Below are 17,608 nucleotides of genomic sequence, written 5' to 3'. Positions count from 1 at the left end.
CTCCACGAAAATCTGCAAATCAACATCAACGAATTTGAGAGGAATTCTTTGGTGTTTATGCCATTCACTTCTTTGAAAAATAATCTAGGCATTTTTCGTCATTTTTCGGCGAAAACAATCGATGAACCACCAACGCACCAATTCGCGGAGATTGAACCATCAATATCACCAAACTAGTGTTAGAAACTTACTTTCATTTGGAGGCCCCCTGAAATCGGGGGCCCGGTGCGGATCGCAGCCATCGCACCCCCTTGCTACGCCACTGTTCTGGATAAATGGGAAAGTTGAAAAATGAGTGACGTAATGGAGGAAACCTAGAAGGAACTTTTGGAAAAAAGGAAAAAAAAATCTGTAGAAAACCTATAAGGAACTTTGGAGAAAACTCCTGGAATTAACTGAAAACCAATTTCTGGTGAAACTCCAGGATGCATTACTGCAGGAATTCCAGAAGAAACTTCCGGATGGATCGCAGAAGGAATTCCCCGAGGAAGCTTGCGAATTCTTTACATAGCATTTCCTGAGTTCTGTTTATTGGTTCTCTGTGCAATTTTGTTTCTCCAGGCAATTATGGAGTAACCAAACAAACGAGTATCAAGCAAGGAAACAATGTTCGTAGGTAAGTTGTTTATTGCAAAATATTAACGCAAATTTCTAGAACAACTTACATTATGCGTAAATGCCATTTTCTAGGGTAAAACAGAGTAGGACCTTCTGGTTTGATTTATTTACTTTCGAGTGGAATTTTCTTGCAAAATAAAAAAACAACGTACGGATTAAGAGTTTTAATGCTTTTTTTGTATTTATTTTTACTATCACACTGTTGATACTTATTTTTGAACTTACGTGGCTTAAAGTAACATATGTTTATTTTTTTTTTGCGCTGCTACCTTATTGTTAAATAAATAGAAAAACAATCACAATCATTAAAAAAAAAACAAGTCTTACGGGAAGGACTAAAACTGTTTTCTGTTTGTTTGTTATCGATTGGATGATGCTCTGCTCTTAGTTTTCCTCATCTCTGGGTTTGTTCGCTGTTCATAAATGCACAAGGGTCGATGTTATTTTGCACGTTGTTAAATATATTATTTTTTGATTGCATAAAATAATAAAAAGATTAATCGTCTCCATAGTTTCGAGTAACAATTCGAACAAAAACTGTTGCAACAATCGTGCTTATAAAACCGATTTGGAAAATACTCAAAGAAAGTGAAATCAAAGACGGGAAGATTGTTCAAATTTTTCTTGTTCCCCAAGAAGCAACGTATCACAGGATGAAACATTATTTCCTAAAGCATGATTTTCAATCCTATCTTCTCTATCCAATATAAGTGGATTCAGACTTGCCGTCGGTTCGGTTTCGCTCGATGCGCGCCTAGCTCGTTCAAGTTGTTTACCTAAGAGACCATTCTTCGTTATTGTTTTAACGGAAATTCTCCGCTTCTAACTAGGTTGTTTTTTGGGAAGAAATAAAAAACTCCACAATTTATTCATTATTTGCGCATGTTTTCGGTAGACAATTGATTTTAGATGCGAGTTTTGATGTTTCAATCTTATGCAACTGTCCAACACAATAAAATTAAGAATGGGTTTAACAGCATTTTCTGGGTAATTTGTATTTTTTTTGTAGACTAATTCCGTCAGACGTTCTATTAATGCAGCTGGGGCAGGCTCTCAAAGAAGTTTGGATTTTTGTTGGTAGCTGTCTGTCATTTTACGACTTCGACAGTCATTGAAACTTTTTGAATGATGAAATGTGTGGTTAAAGTTAGTCTATTAATTATAGTAGTTGTCAATTAATAACTAACTCTTTACCAGACTTTCAGCATATTCTACCGTTTACTTTTTTTTCCTGGAGCTAAACAACTACATAATAGTGATTCTACAATGGCATTTACAGTACGCTCGACAAATAAGGAACTACTTCAATTGTTTTGATGACAAATTTTGAGTACGTCAAATTAGCTTCAAAGTAGGTAATTTTATGAAAAATACAAGTTCATCCCAATTTTGGTTGTGAAGTACGTCGTTATCTACTAACTAAAAAAAAATCAACTATTTTCGGATTATTGCAAACTCTGTAACATTGAAATACTGAAGGACTACCGTTCAGGGATTGGGGGAATCACACTAAATTGTTATTCGCATGTAATGACCAGACCGTTTCGTTGTAAGCTTAATGATAAAAGTGTACGTTGAAAAGATGTTTGCCTAATTTTAGCTAATGCCGCCATTTTGTTTTGCCTAAAATTTGCTTCACGAAATTGTTGTTTTGTTTTTATTTTTTTATTTTATTCTGTTATTCTGCACAATACCTAGGGTTGCTGCATTTTATCTTGCTTGACGTTTGATTATTTTTTTTCTGTTAGCTCGGTAATTTCTTGCTCTCAAGTTTTCCAACTATGGGTGAGATCAAGAGATAACTAAAAAACATTGGTTTTGTACGTCATTTGCCTAAATAAGTATTCATACGGATGTGTACGATTAAACTTGATATCTTAATCCATGCTTTGCTTGCTTTTCCAATTTCACCAGTAGTAGTTCCACGCTCATCATCTAAGAAGCTCTTCACGATTCGTTAGTCCCGCCCGCAACAATACTCAACTTTACTTTTCACGGAAAAGTAAATGCAACAACGTTTCTATATATGTATAACGACGATGACTGATACAACTGTGAGAGTATGGAACATTTGTAATGATTTCTTTTTTTTTGTATTTGCTTATTGAGTATTCTTTACGCTTGCTGGCCTACCGCTAGAGAAGAATTGTTAAGATAGATAGAGAGAGAAAGAGTTGTAGATCACCAAACGGGTTCAGTTTTAAACTGACGTTGTCGATAGCACCGATGGCACAAATTCGGCTGCCAGAGGGTTCAACGTTGACTGCTCAACGGGGACCTTCTGTTCCTTGGACTGCACCTGCAGACTCGACAGGGCATGGCACAAATCCTTAGGGCTAGGTAAGACAAAAATACGATCTTAAAACCAATCACCTTTCATAAAACGAAACCATTTGGACAAACCTGTCAACTTCTAGCGTCGGGTCACCGCTGGGGTTCTGTGCGGCGTCCAGCTCGTCCTGAAGCATTGCTTCGATGCACTGCTCCATGAGGGCTTCCTCCTCGAGTCGTTGCATTTCCTGCTTGTCAAACTCTTCCTCGTTCTCCATCCACATATACTCGGAAAAATCCTCGTCCAGGTTCGGTCCGCCGCCGTTCGAGTTGTCCTCGTTCGGTGGAGTGATGTAACCGTCCGGATCGGAGTCATAGTTGTCACTGTAGTTACCACTGTAACCGTTGTTTGAGCTGCTACATCCAATGTTGTGGTCGGGCATCTTCATCTTCTTTTGGCACCTTTCAGTCGATTACTGTGGAATAATTTTGGAAGTTAAGAGAGCTTAAGTATTGGCTGTACACTTGTAAATCCCAAAGTAATCTTTGGTGTAGACGAATACGAGGCAGACGTATGACGGATGATCGAAAATTGGAAGAAGCACTACGACCGATTAGCGAGAATACAGGTTTCGGGCACAACCAGTCAACGCAGCAGAACTGCGAACATGATCAGTACAGACGATGGAAACCATGAAGATGGTGACAAATCGAACACTTCTGCATTAGCCGAATTTGGGGACGGAGCCTTCTTGACGTGCGGAACAGCCGTAACGCCGACATTGTATTCGACCACCTAATCGTTGGCATACAACTACGCATAGTTGCGCATATATTTTTATTCACGCAGCTGAAAGATCATCCGAAGAAAAGTCTAAAAGTGCATGCCATTAACTCAATTTTGACCAAAATGCAGATCGGACTGACTTGCGGCAGTTCACACCTAGAGGAAACAATGGATCATATATGACATCTGAAGAAAGATAGAGGAGCGAAGGAACGCCAAAGTCGGAATAGAACAAGCGGAAACACGAGGAGCCAATGCCGTAACTCGTTAGCGCAATTAGGCTTTTGAGAAAGAAGTGAAACGTTCGTGTAGACGGGACAAAAGAGCGGACTCTCTTGAGATATAAGACGAGAAAGCCGCAAATACTATGACACTGGTCTCCTCTACGATATCTCATGTCGCCTTAGTGAATGCTACAACCCCCTTGAAAGATACGTCTGGACTGTTGTTCACCAATCCAGCTGACCAGCTGAAACGCTGGTTCGAGCACTTTGGAAACCTTTTGCAAGTCTCAGCCTCGTCACCAACGTCTCGGCATGATGCTTTATTTTTATTTATTTCTTGCAACTCCAACAACACAGTTACCAAACTTTTGCCAAAAACAGCATCAAATTAGAAATCATAATACATACCCACGCTGTTTGCACCTTTCATTGCTGAAATGGAGAATTGATCATCTCACCGTACAAAAATCCAGCTCACTAATTTCATACTAGTACTTCACTGATTGTGTCCTATTTCCCTTTCAATCCCTTCTCTTGAAGTCTCTGAACAATTCTGAGTCCTTCTTCTTATTTATGGCTCTACGTCCCCACTGGGTCTTGGCCTGCCTCGCTTCTACGTAGTATTTTTTGAGCACTTCCACAGTTATTAATTGCAGGGCTTTCTTTGCCTGCCATTCTTCATTACACCAATTAAGCTAGCCATGAAAATGTTTGACAATTCACAGGTCATTTTGACAGACCACACTGCCGTCTACAGCATATTTGTCCCATGTTCTATGGAAATCCCTATTAACATGGGACAACTATGCAGCACACGGCAGCACACTAATGCACGAAAAAGACAGATACTATATTCTACTTTATCGATCTTGTTGCCGTCCTTTTCATGCTCATGTTACATCTGTCAAAATGACCTGAGAATTGTCAGTCATTTTGAGGTTAGGTTCGTTGGTGTAATAAAGAATTGCATGAATTTGTATATTGTGAGGCAACAATGTACAATGATACACTATGCCCAGGGAGTCGAGAAAATTTCCCGACTGGAACGGGAATCGAACCCACCGTCTCTTGATTGGGGACCCATAGCCTTAACCACTAGGCTAACTGGAGACCCCCGTCCAGTTAGTCTTTTGAAAGGTTAATAGACAATATCAGATCAGCCGGAATATCATAGGTCATCCAAACTGTTCTTGAGCTTGTATCCTAAAATCAACGGCTGTAACGGTAACTTCTTTCATTATCATTGGCGTAGCTAGCTTTTTCTTTTTTCTCACCCACTCTCCTAAACAAACACGAGAAAGAGAAGGATGAAAGAGAAAGCACAGGCCCCCTCTTGCATCCCGCTCATTCTCGTGTTTGTTTAGCAGAGTGAGTAAAAAAAAAAAGAAAAAGCTAGCTACGCCAATGTTCATTATCCAAAGCAACGATTTGTTATCTATCATGTGCAGTAAGTCTTCTGAAAGTTTTATAGACGATATGGGCTTCGTGGCCGTGCGATTAGCGGCGTCAGTCGTCTAGGCGTTTCGTAAGCCTCGGAGTGCGGGTTCGATTCCCGCTCCAGTCGGGAAAAACTTTTCGTCCAACGAAAAATTCTCCATTGATCCACTGGGTGTTATGTGTGTTGTCCGTTGTCTCGTGTAAGTAATGTTCAGTCTGTGCAGCCTCTGGCTGAAGACGGCGTAGTGTTTTTTTAAATATCAGATCAGTCGCAATATCTTAGGTCATCCAAACTGTTCTTGAGTTTAGATCCTAAAGTCTATGGGTGTAACGGTAACTTCTTTCATTATGCAAAGCAACGATTTGTAATCTATCATGTCCAGTGAGTCTTCTGAAAGTTACAGTGGTTGTTTTTATCAACTAAGCTTCATAACAGTACGGAAGCCCATAATATCCCAACAATATATAACAATGCATATTGTTCCTCTAACTACTTTGGTAAGTATGTACAGTGGATTATGTAACACTACTTAACGTAGTGGCAAAGCTATTATCACAAGTGTAAACCTGAAGCTATGGTCTCCGGAGTAGTATTGTTGATCTGGGATATCTCAAAATTATCTTGAAATGACTCATGATATGCCAGGGGGATTACAGATTACAGTTCAAAGTTCATTGTGAGAATAACTACTGTAACTATCAGGAGCTAAACTTCAGGATAGTTTGGACGATCCTCAATGTCCCAAGGGTTTATAATAATGTATGGTAGATTTCAGGTTGATCCAGTCACCGAGATTAATTATGAAACGTTACTCAGTATGTCACATAAAGCTGATGTGGAGTTCTGAACTCAAAAATAGTTTGGCTGACTTTTAACATTCCTATAATATCTCTAAATGACATTTGAGATTTCAAGAGCTTCACGGATCTCAGCAGATTATGCAATGATATTATTTATGGTGTGGGCTTCGTGGTCGTACGGTTAGCGGCGGCAGTCGTCTAGACGTATCGTAAGCCTCGGAGTATGGGTTCGATTCCCGCTCTAGTCGGTGGAAACTTTTCGTCAAACGAAAAATTCATCACTGGGCCACTGTGTGTTGTCCGTTGTCTAGTGTAAGTAATGTGTTCAGTCTGTGCAGCCTCTGGCTGAAGACGATGTTAATTGTCTAACACATAAAGTTTTTCTTGTAGATTTGAAGGACTTCATTATAGAACAGTTTGGACGAACCTGAATGTCAAAAAGGATTTTTTGCAATTTCTCATCGTAATAGGCTGTTTAACCTCACGCAAATCTGACAGGAAAAGGCCTACTTTCCCACACTAAATAAACAGTGCTGTAATGGTTCATTACAGCACTGATTTGCGTTGCGTAATGAACCATTACAGCACTGTTTTCAGTTTTGATCAACTTCTTGATGCTTTCTGGACGCAGTTTTGAAAAATTGTGACAACTACACAGTATAACCTGCTATGATCAGATATTCTTAAACAAGGCTATGAACATCAGTGAGCAGTTTCATGGAAATGTTTTGTTAAAAACTATCCTCAAGCAATAATTTATGAAATTGCAAAAAACGTTGTACGCAACTCGGCGCAGAACTCGATTTTTACAGCACTCGTCGTAATTATCCAACTCGGTAAGCCTCGTTGGATAAATTTACGACTCGTGCTGTAAAAATCTTCATTCTGCACCTTGTTGCGTAAACTACTATTTTTTAAAGTAGGCTTCAGATTGGTCCAGTAACCACGGATAAATATGCATCGTTACTCAGTATAGCAGATATGGCTATTGTTACGAGTGTAGACCTGAAGTCCTGAACTGCAAAGTAGTTTGGCTGACCCGGAATATCCCTGTAGTGTCTCTCAATGACATTTGAGATTTCAAGAGCTACGCGGATCCCAGCAGATTATGCAATACTATTAGGGGCCATCCATTTAGTACATCACGGTCCTAGGGGGAGAAGGGGTTTGTGACAAGCAATGTATTAAGTATAGAAAATAACCCGTACGAAAGGGGAGGGGGGGGGGGGGGGGTTGGTAAAAAAATTATTTATTTCGATTTTGATTTATTTCGGAAGTAGTGCGCATCTATCTCTTTGTCATTAGCAACACAGCGCACAAGTCGCGAAAAAGTTGCGAAACTAGTGGACCAAGAAAACGGCATTTTTTTATTGAATGTTCGTCTTGATTCCAACCGGATAGACAATACTGTCTTTGATGAGCTCAGAATAATTTTTCATGAATAAAAAAAATTATTTTTAAAAATGTCCCGATTTTGTCAACCCAAAATGCTACCAGGGGCTGACAAAATCGGGTCCTTTCTGTAATACCCTTTCATCTATCTTCTGAAGTTCTACGCTGATGAAACCCACTTAACTTCTTGTAAAACATTTCTGAAACTACCCTTGACAAACGGGCTTGGTGGTCTAGTGGCTATCGCTTTTGATTCGTATGCAGAAGTTCCTGGCCAGTCCCTTTCCTCCAACTTTGTATCTTTTTATCTACTTTCTCTTTTTCTCTTCTGTACATATACAACTAATATATATTCATAAGTTCATAGCCATTGCTAGAACAGAAAAAGGTTTAAAAAGCCGTTTACCTTCCTTCCAACTTTCAAAGCACAGTACCAATCTATCATCATATAACATCTGCAAGTTATGCAACCAGGCGAACTGTGCCGCTTCTCCTGAGTTTTATCAACACACAATCTATCACCTAAATCCCTATCGTAGGTGACTCCCAGATCTCACATCCTACCCAACTGACAAATACCCCATCCGTGCTGGTTGTGGAGACTCAGAGGTGATCTCGGTCTTTAGTAGCAACAACCAGCACACTCTAACATTCCTTTCCCTTCCCAACTGACTATAGGGACGTGGCCGGCGCCGGTATTGATCCAAAATGTATGAGCTGCTAGAATTGCACTTTGATAATAAGTGGAGTGTCCTAGCCCCTTATTCAGTTGGATCTCAGTGCAATTCCTACCAGTTCAATAACGGAGGAGCAACCATTGATATGTACAGTCAGTCTAATCTAAGCTGTAATTTTTTTCTGAAACTAGTCTTGAACACGATGGAATCCCTTAGAAACCTCTCAACATATTGTACAGGTTTTTGAGATAATTTTTTCGAGTAGAAAGAAGAGTTCTCTTACCCAACATAGTTCTGTATATATGAATATATGGTACCTCGATGAAATAAAGTCTATCTGATATAATATATAAAAAAAAACAACTAAAGAGAATGAACTGGCTCAAGATCGCTCATGTGGACCTCGATCCAAGACTAGACCAGAATGACAAGAAGTGACCAAAAACACGCACCTTAAAGGTAACGTCGAAGTAGAAGTGATAAACAGAGAATCAAAATTCATGAATCGCACAAAATCGCAAGTTCGCCAACGTTCGGCCTCGCAAAATAAATAAAAATATCGAATAAAAACAGAAGCAAAAAAAGTAAACTCACACATCACCGATGCCAAAATAAAAACCTAAAACAATTTTGCAAACATCCATGACAGGACTTGCTGCTATGAGCAAGCGTGATCATCAGTACGCGGTGATTCCGACTTGCACGTTTGTAGGGGAATGCAGTTAACATTGGGATAGCAGGAGTACACTCAGCGATGTCAAGTCAACTTATAAAATTCATCAAACTACCTTACGAATTTTAATTCTTTTATACTCATTCGAAAGTGGTGTACCATCTTGACAGGTTGCAAAATGTCAGCAAATGTCATGAAAACAATGTCATGACATTTTTCACAGCAACAAATAGTTAGAACAGTTGGAAAAGCCAGAAGCGAAACCAGTGTGATGGTTGAAGTGAAACGCATGTCTTCCAGGACCTGAAATCGAATCCTACTCTAAACAAATCAACCAAATGTAAGTTCATCTTTCAAATGGGAAATAAAACCGGTCCAAAAATTAACTAGGAAAGAAAAATGAAAACAAAATGAAGAACTGTCTCACCGATGACCGCATTTCCTCACAACATCCAAGTTTGTAGTATCACAAAAATAAACACGAGTGGGGCTATTTACGAAATTGGTTTCTACCGTCCACCACACCTTACGATGCGGTCGGCTAGGCTAAGGTAGGCGGTCGGTGTGGCGCGGTATTTACACACAGCACACAAAATAACAGCCCCGCAACCGCGCACACATCTTAAGCGGACTGCTTGCTGCACGGCATGAGCTGACCGCTGGCGCTGCGCTGCTGGTAAGAACCCAAACCAAAAGACGCGAATGGACGGACCAAAACCACCATACAAATCGCGAAAATCGCTTTAATATGCGGCGCCGTGGGTTAAAACGACTCACCCTTACATTTTCTCTAATGCCAGATCGATAGTTTTAGGTTTCAATCACTCCAAATTCACCCAAAATTCTCAACTTCAAAAGGTGTTTCCAGGAAGTGCGCCAACGATAGACAGTGTACAAAGCTGTTTCTAGTAAAAACGATTTTCATGATATTCGGCCAATTTGTTTGCTTTGCGTGCGATATGGATATTATTGATAGAACATGCGGAGCGATAGCAGTGCGGTACGACCGCCTGAATGCGGCTAAAACAGAGCGCACAAAGGACAAACGAAGCATGTGGAGCTGAGAATTTCAAAACAAGCCTTGGCAGCATTGTTGAGAGACGGATATATCTTCTAGGTGGTAGAACGACTGATCTACCTCGGTTCCTTGTTAATGGCTGACAATAATGCACTAATCCGAAGCGAGTTGCGACATAAATGAAAATTCAATTGGTCAACGAACTTGCAAGCTCTTCGAGTTTCCGATCGATGCGTGCTAAGGACGATCTTCAGCGGTATGCAGGTGTGAATACACTTTTAAGTGACCCGAACATTCTGTAAGTGATAAAAGCTGGACAGATATGGTGGGCAGCACATGCTGCGATAATACCGGAGAACAATCCTGCAAAATAGGCGTTCGCTATTGGTCCGATTGTCACAAAAAAACGAGGAGCACAAAGACCACAATGGGTGGACCAGGTAGATATATGCAGCTATAAACTGAGTTTTTTGGAGGCACGTTGTTGACTCAGTGTTATTATAATTTGCTCTTGATCTAAGTAAATGCAGAATATTGACCTTTTGAATACGAGCAACTAGAATGGATATTATTGTCTGTTTCATGATTATAGCCCATTGATTTCTTAGGTGGTTCGTGCCACCCCGATCTCTCCTGGCGTATCGGTCATCGGTCATCGTTGATGGTGGTGTGTCCAATGTGTGTTGTTACACTTCTCAGTGGTTCTCAAAGTGATGGCTCCTAAGTGTCCTTTCAACAGATCGGAATTGATCAATGATCATATTGTGTATCCATTTAGCCTTAGTTGAGCAGCATCAACCGTAATGGTGACTAAATTAATGTTTTAGAGGTATTCAATTAACAGCGTAAATCGCTGATTAATTATTATCCTGAAAATGTCGCGATCATAAGGGCAATCTTGGATTTCATTAGGAATTTCATGAAACATTTCAATAATCGAATAATCATGGCTTACCCAGATATTTGATCTGTGTAATGCAGCTTCATAAGACGACTGATCGTACTCCACCGTACGCTCCAGATTCACTTCAACACTCAAACGAGGGTGAGCTGCTCTACACTGCTCAGTGAGCAGTGTAGAGCAGTGAAGAGTAGAGAGCGGTTCCAAGGCCTCAAATACGGAGCAGCTAATCAGGGTTGTTTTATTGACTAAAACCAGGTCTAAAATTAGTCCAGGTCCAGTTGTCGTACAGTGACCCCACATTTTATGAATCGGAAAAAATGACCACAGTTTAGGGATCACTCATTTGATTAACATGGTGATTCATAAATAGTGTACAAAATTAAGGTCATTCATGTTGGCTGAACGGGCTCGTTTAGAAGTTAACCATCAATGTTAACTTCTTTTCCCGATCAGCCTAGATAGCTGTGTAGTGTCGGTAGCGGTTGTCTCAATTGGCTAAAAATAACACTACGGACCACCTGTTCCGGGGGTAAAAGTCCACCAAACAGGGAACCCCAATCCAAGGTGTCAGGCGACCCGTGCTGATGGATGAATGGTTGAGGGGGTTTAAAATATGCTCGATCTTTAACGGAGCCCGTAACGTAGGTAGATCGCCTTTATGTGTTGCGTTACGGTTCAAGATCTACCAAACCGAACCCTAGTGACATCCAGTTTGTCAAGTTGGGATAATGTGTTTTGGTAATAAGGATTCATAGTACAAAGTCCTTGTCATAGGCGAAACTACTGGGGGTGCCGGGGGTTCCAGGCACCCCCTAGAATTTTAATGCATTGCTGTGAGATATGGGGCCATGAATGATGAATGGATGAACTAATGAATATTTGTTTGTAGTGCACCCTCTGGCAAAAATTCGTAGTTTCGCCAATGGTCCTTGTTACTGGTGACAGTTTCTAAAATTGCATTTATTCTGCCTTACTGATAGTTAAAGAATCGGACTTTGCCCACCCGAGACTATACTTGATGTTAGGAAAACAAACATGCTTTACGTATCTAATTGCGTACTAACCTATCAAGGACTGTTAAGTTCTGGTAATTCAAGGACTCACGTGCGTTCTTATTGTAGAACACATTCTCTAATTTTACAGAGTTTTGCAATCAGCCTAAAGTCCCGGGTTTTTCTTTGTTGTCCTGGGACTAAACTAGAAGCAAGACATGGATGGGGCTAGAGTTCCGATGCATGGATAAATATCAGTACCACGGTGGTACTACACTCAAACCTCCATTTAGGTAAGATCCATTTAGGTAAAATCTATTTAGGTCCCTCCATTTAGGTAACGTTACCTAAATGGAATTTGATTGTGTTCAGCATAGCATTGATGACGTCATACCCGACATCAACCTATCATTGACCTGTTTTTATTTCGGCCGGTAAACCCAATATAGACCCAACAGGTGTTCGATGTTGGTCCAACAGTGGCCCAACATACGATAAAAATTGACCCGACTTTGACCCGACATTTAATAATTTTTCAGTCTGGCGGAATTTTGCCCTTGTACTCCATTTAGGTAATAGACTGAATCCATTTAGGTAATGAATCCATTTAGGTAAAAATTCTATTTAGGCAGTCCCGACTCATTACCTAAATAGAGGTTTTGGTGTACCACCGTTTTGTTTTTCTCAGAATTGAAATAGATTGTGTTTGATCAGGGGCGCTCTTTCACTGGGATTTAAATCTCTATGATAACGGTACCTTTTCATCGCAATCGATTTCTTGCACCTCTGGGATAACAAAACAGGAACTGTACAGAAATCGATGCTTCATTGCCTCTCAATGACAATGGAGTAGTACGACATGCACTAAATACTAAGGATACGGGTAATGCCACAAAAGATCTAAATACTGGTGGCAGTGGCTCACCCGAACAGAAAAAAAAGGTGATTCATCGGTGTGGGGTCACTGTAATTGTCTCATCCAAATCACTCTTTGCTCCCTGCTTTGCATCGAGCAGTCCCCACCCAGGCTGTTCCACCCATCTCCCCGAGCCACCCTGCAGACCCAAAATCCTTGACTGCTTGACGCGTTTCCACGGGCTGAACGACTCCTGATCTAAATGACGAAACTACCAGCCCCCCAACTGGAATCCGAAGACCCGAAGAATACAACACACTGCACACACTATCCATCACTATATCACATAGCCCGGTATATAACGAATTGTCGGCGCCTATCACTGGAGATAAACTTCCGTTTAAGGACAGACTTGTTGAACTCCCAAAATGGCCGCCACAATGGCCGACTTCGGCACCTACTCACGATTTTGAGGGCACAAATCTCTTCGTAAACATGAGCTTTTTATTTTAAGCTTATTACAAGTGAGCAAGAACAGAATAATGAAATGCACTGTTGTTTGAAGCTTGCTTCTTGAGATTTGTGTGTTTGAAATTCTGATGCACTGTCGAAGCGGGATTTTAAGACGTTTATCCTTGAAAGGCCTAAAACCTAGAACCTTGGCCCGAGAAAGAGATAGATAGATAGATAGAGAGAACCGAGGGGAGGACCCCCTTGGACGAAGGTAGAGCGGAAGAAGAAGAAGTCGAAGCCGCAGGTAGAAGTAGTGAGGGACACCAAACCAAGGCGTTAAAGAGTAGGTGACAAGTGCAACAAAGGCGACGCGTTGGCCATCAAGACAATATAGTCGAAGTACTCGGACGTCTTGAAGACGTTGCGAAGCGACGCCAAGCTCGAGGGTCTGGAAGCCGACGTGCGCAGTGTTTGACGTATTTTACGGGCGTGAAGATCCTGGAGCTGAAACGCGATAAGGAGCGCAAAAAATTTAGATTTTTTGCACTTATTTGCATCTGTAGTGTTTCAAAAGGTTCCAATAAAAGTATCATAACGAGTGCAGGTTGAAAATCTATGGAAAACAATGTTTTATCAGAAAAAATAGCACAGACTTTCAAGATCTCATTATTGTTTGGATTAATTCATGATGGAAGTCATACCATAACATATAATAGCTTCCAATATCTTGTAGACTTCATTTTGATTGAAATAAATGTATATTCACGCCTCACATTTTCAGTAATGGCACCAGATGGCACCCAAAGTACAGATAACAGACATCTAGGCTAGGACAAATTTCATTCAGAATGTTGAGTATGGATTTAAATCCTTACTTAAATAAGAATACAGATCAATTCACGTTGAAAAAACTAGTACCGCCAAAAATGATATTGTCACAGTTAGTGGTGAATTACATTAGTATAAGGAACTATCGCCGATTGCAGCGCCACAATATTGCTACTTGTGTTGCCGATGATATATTCTCTTATGGGTAGTACGCAGATCGCAAGAAATTTATTGGGCTATCTCGATGCGTGTGAAATTCAGTCAAAGAATCGCTCAAGAAATAAGCAAGCGTCGCTTTATTCCGGATCCTAGTAGGGAGCTGAAACGAAGCTTTCAAACAGCTGTCAAAGACCCAAATATCAATATTTTTCAATTAAATTTTGGGATTCATTTCATTATTAGTTGTAGTTTCAATTATGCTGAGAACCTCAAATATTGAAGCCACGAGCACAGTTTTATTCCGGTGGATGCCTGGGTCACGAGGGGTAATAATTGCATAACCTTCCTCTTACCAACGCCCCATTAGTTGAAATTCAAATACATAACTTCATCAGAAAAGTGGTTAGCTCTATGTACAATACCCGCCAATAATATGGAATCGTTGCAATACTCAGTATTGCATCACCCAAAATAAAGAGGATATATGGAGTAAACCTAGAACCAATTAGGTTGTGGGTACGAGTTGCATTTTCAAAGAGAATTCGGGGAGTCATAAGTGATTTGTGCCTCAAAGAACTAAAATAATCACATATTAAGGTGATGGTGATGAAATATGTACTTGCATTGCAATACGCGATTCCATATTTATGACGGGTAGTGTATTATTGTATATTACGTCAGGCCAGGTATTTAAGTAGTGTAGAACTTTTTCAAGGCCTTCAAAACATTTTCAAGTTTGAGTCAAATTTCTATGCGCTTGTAAAAGATTTTAAGACAGATTTCAAGCAGTAGATTTTTTGTCCTAAGCTTGGTCTTAAGCCTATTGAATTTAACTATAAATAAAACTTGATGGTAATATACTGTTTTTGTATAAAAAAAAACTATTAAGAGATTTAGACGTTTAATGCAGGTCCTTCTGAAATACACTAAACGTCTAAATCGTCTGACTTTCGTGAAAAACATGATTTTTTAAACAAAAACAGTGTGTTAGACCGTTCGCAATGCTGTTTTATTTTGTATGGCGAGTTTTAAAATTTTTAAAACTCGCCATACAAAATAAAACAGCATTGCGAACGGCCTTACCATCAAGTTTTATTTATAGTTAAATTCAATAGGCTTAAGACCTAGCATAGGACAAAAAAATCTATTCCTTTTCTTTTCATAAAACTGTACTTGTAGCTGCCGGCTTAGAATAGCACTACGGACCACCTGTTCCGATTAAGGACAAACGTCTTGAAATCCCGCTTCAATAGTGCATCGAAACTTCAGACGCACAAATCTCAAGAAGCAAGCTGCAAACAACAGTGCATTTTATTATTCTATTCTTGCTCACTTGTAATTAGCTTAAAATAAGAAGATCAGGTGCGCTGGTTTTGTTAACGAAGAGATTTGTGCCCTTGAAATCGTGAGTAGGTCCCAGAATCGGCCATTGTGGCGGCCATATTGGGATTCTAACAAGTCTGTCCTTAACCGCAATCCAAGGTGCCAGGCGACCGGTGCTGAGGGATAAATATGTAAGTGAGAGGGTTTAAAAAATGCTCGATCATTAACGGAGCCTGTAGCGTGGGTAGATCATCTTTTTGGGTTGCGTTACGGTGAAAGATCTACCAAACCGAACCGTAGTCGTAACAGCTTCCAACTATGGAACATCATATGTATTTTAGTAATTAATATATTAACACTAGCTGTCCCGGCAAACTTTGTCTTGCCATCTTGTGGTGGTTTGACAACTGTTAGCTTAAAATAACACCGCACTCTAGATTGATTTCATTTTTGTCGTGTTGATTTCCTTCCCAGCTCATGGAAAATCAGTACTTTTTCAATTTTGTTACTTTTCTAGCTGATTTTCGTAACTTTTTGTACATATAAACACAGCCACCACGAATATGAACCGAACCGTGCAAGAGTCATCCTGATCGGTTCAGCCGTTCTTGAGTTTTGTTGCCTCAAAGGAACTTCAAACTCATTTTTATATATATAGATTGGTAAGTGGTAGGTCTCGGTTTGGAAAAAATGGGTTAGTATTGCTAATCTTTTATTTGGTGTTCACTGGTAAAAGACAGTAAGGACTAGGGTTCCGATGCATGGTCAATATCATCATTATTTGTTGACTTTTTGGAATCCGATGTTGACTGCAAAAGGAGCGTGTTAAAATCGGAACCTATAATCAGAATTCTTCCTTGCAATTAAGTTGAAAATGACTACTGTAACAACATCGAATACTTTATTACTTCTCAATAGTGTTAAAGTATACGACATGCACTATACAAAGGACACGGGATATGTACCGTACCTCTCAAATGGACTTTCATATGTATATTTTTTATCCACGTTTACCTTTCTTCTAACTGATTGAAGCAATCATAGTTATAAGATAAAATATTCAATGCCTGCCGCACTATCAAAGCTATCCCGTATCATGGTATTCTAAAAACAAGCTATCAACTGAAAACATGTTGGACAAAACTGTTTTTTTTGTAAGGTAAATTGGTTTAAGCACCACAACACACATTGTTATTGTTGCATTGAAAGATGTCTGCAACGAGTTGAGAGTCACTGCTTACACCGCACTCACGAATACGTCCTTCCTCTGGACTAGAAATGCAAATCAGAGAAATCAACATTTCCGCCTTCTGGACGCCGTGATGTCACGGCTGCTGTTTACAGTTATCTGACTCAATCGAAACACAAGTCTCTATTTTCGATATAGAGACACAAAACGATAAATTTGATATTTGTCCAAAGGATAGAAGAATTTTTTCAACCCGAAGCTCCCACGACGCATTTACAAAATATACATGTAGACAACCAATATTGATGGACGAACTCAGCGAGGAACGCTCGCTCGCTCGCGGCTGCACGTCGTACGTGTTCGTCTTTTAGTTGAATGGCCTCCAAGAGGCCATTTCTGCCTACCTGTGTGCTATGTGCTGCTGCTATATCACTGCCACTGCCCTGAGCAAAAGACGAACAAGGTGAAGTGGTAACTACGGGGTCCCTCTAGCTGTAGCCCAGTCGACAAAAAAAGAATAACTCCTAAAAAAATTGCACAAAATTTGGGACCACACGAAACACCAAAATTTTGAAAACCGCAGACCGAAATTTCAACACTCCGCACCCGATGACATTACAAACTAGGAAATTTGGGACCGAACTTACTTTCTGGCTTGCTTTGTTGTTTTTCCTAGAGCTAGCACACTTTTCAGCAGCGATCGACACTCACTCACTTCTCTTCAGCTCCTTTTGCTAACGACGTCTTGGACGATCGAACGAGATCAACCACTTTAGAACGAACGATAGGACGACGACTACGACAACGACGGTGGACGGTACGAGCAATAATAAAAATATTATTTGCAGATGGCGGCTGTAATGAACCACTGTTGGCGAAACTGCATCAGCTACGAATGAAGATACACATAGGAATACATTCGACTATGTTGACATAGACAATCGAATGATGTTCAGAAAAGTTGAGCAAACTGTGTTTGACAGTGGCGAGTACGTTGTTTGACGTT

The 17,608-nt window shown here is 40.2% G+C and overlaps 1 protein-coding gene across 2 annotated transcripts; it reads right to left on the bottom strand.

Annotated features, from left to right (window-relative positions):
• Window positions 1–773: 773 nt before the first annotated feature.
• LOC109425322 (polyadenylate-binding protein-interacting protein 2) lies at window positions 774–17,520 on the bottom strand. Of its 2 annotated transcripts, none has more exons than XM_029859963.2 (3): window positions 17,250–17,520; window positions 3,022–3,365; window positions 774–2,954 (listed from the first exon to the last, which is right to left on the bottom strand). In XM_029859963.2, exons 2-3 carry the CDS (start codon window positions 3,336–3,338, stop codon window positions 2,819–2,821), a joined length of 453 nt encoding a protein of 150 aa, XP_029715823.2. In that variant the 5' UTR covers window positions 3,339–3,365; window positions 17,250–17,520; the 3' UTR covers window positions 774–2,818. The 2 variants fall into 2 exon arrangements, with proteins under 2 accessions (XP_029715823.2, XP_029715824.2); XM_029859964.2 differs by lacking the exon at window positions 17,250–17,520 and adding an exon at window positions 17,007–17,242.
• Window positions 17,521–17,608: the final 88 nt, after the last annotated feature.

Source organism: Aedes albopictus, chromosome 1 (assembly GCF_035046485.1).
Source record: "Aedes albopictus strain Foshan chromosome 1, AalbF5, whole genome shotgun sequence".
Classification (NCBI taxonomy): Eukaryota; Metazoa; Arthropoda; class Insecta; order Diptera; family Culicidae; genus Aedes; species Aedes albopictus.
This window is presented reverse-complemented; position numbering and strand designations above follow the sequence as displayed.

Excerpts from the sequence above, each read along its gene's own strand:
- LOC109425322 (XM_029859963.2), bottom strand. The coding sequence starts at position 3,338 with ATGAAGATGCCCGACCACAACATTGGATGTAGCAGCTCAAACAACGGT. Across the intron at positions 2,955-3,021 it reads CCGACGCTAGAAGTTGACAG|CCCTAAGGATTTGTGCCATG; the intron begins GTTTGTCCAAAT and ends TGTCTTACCTAG.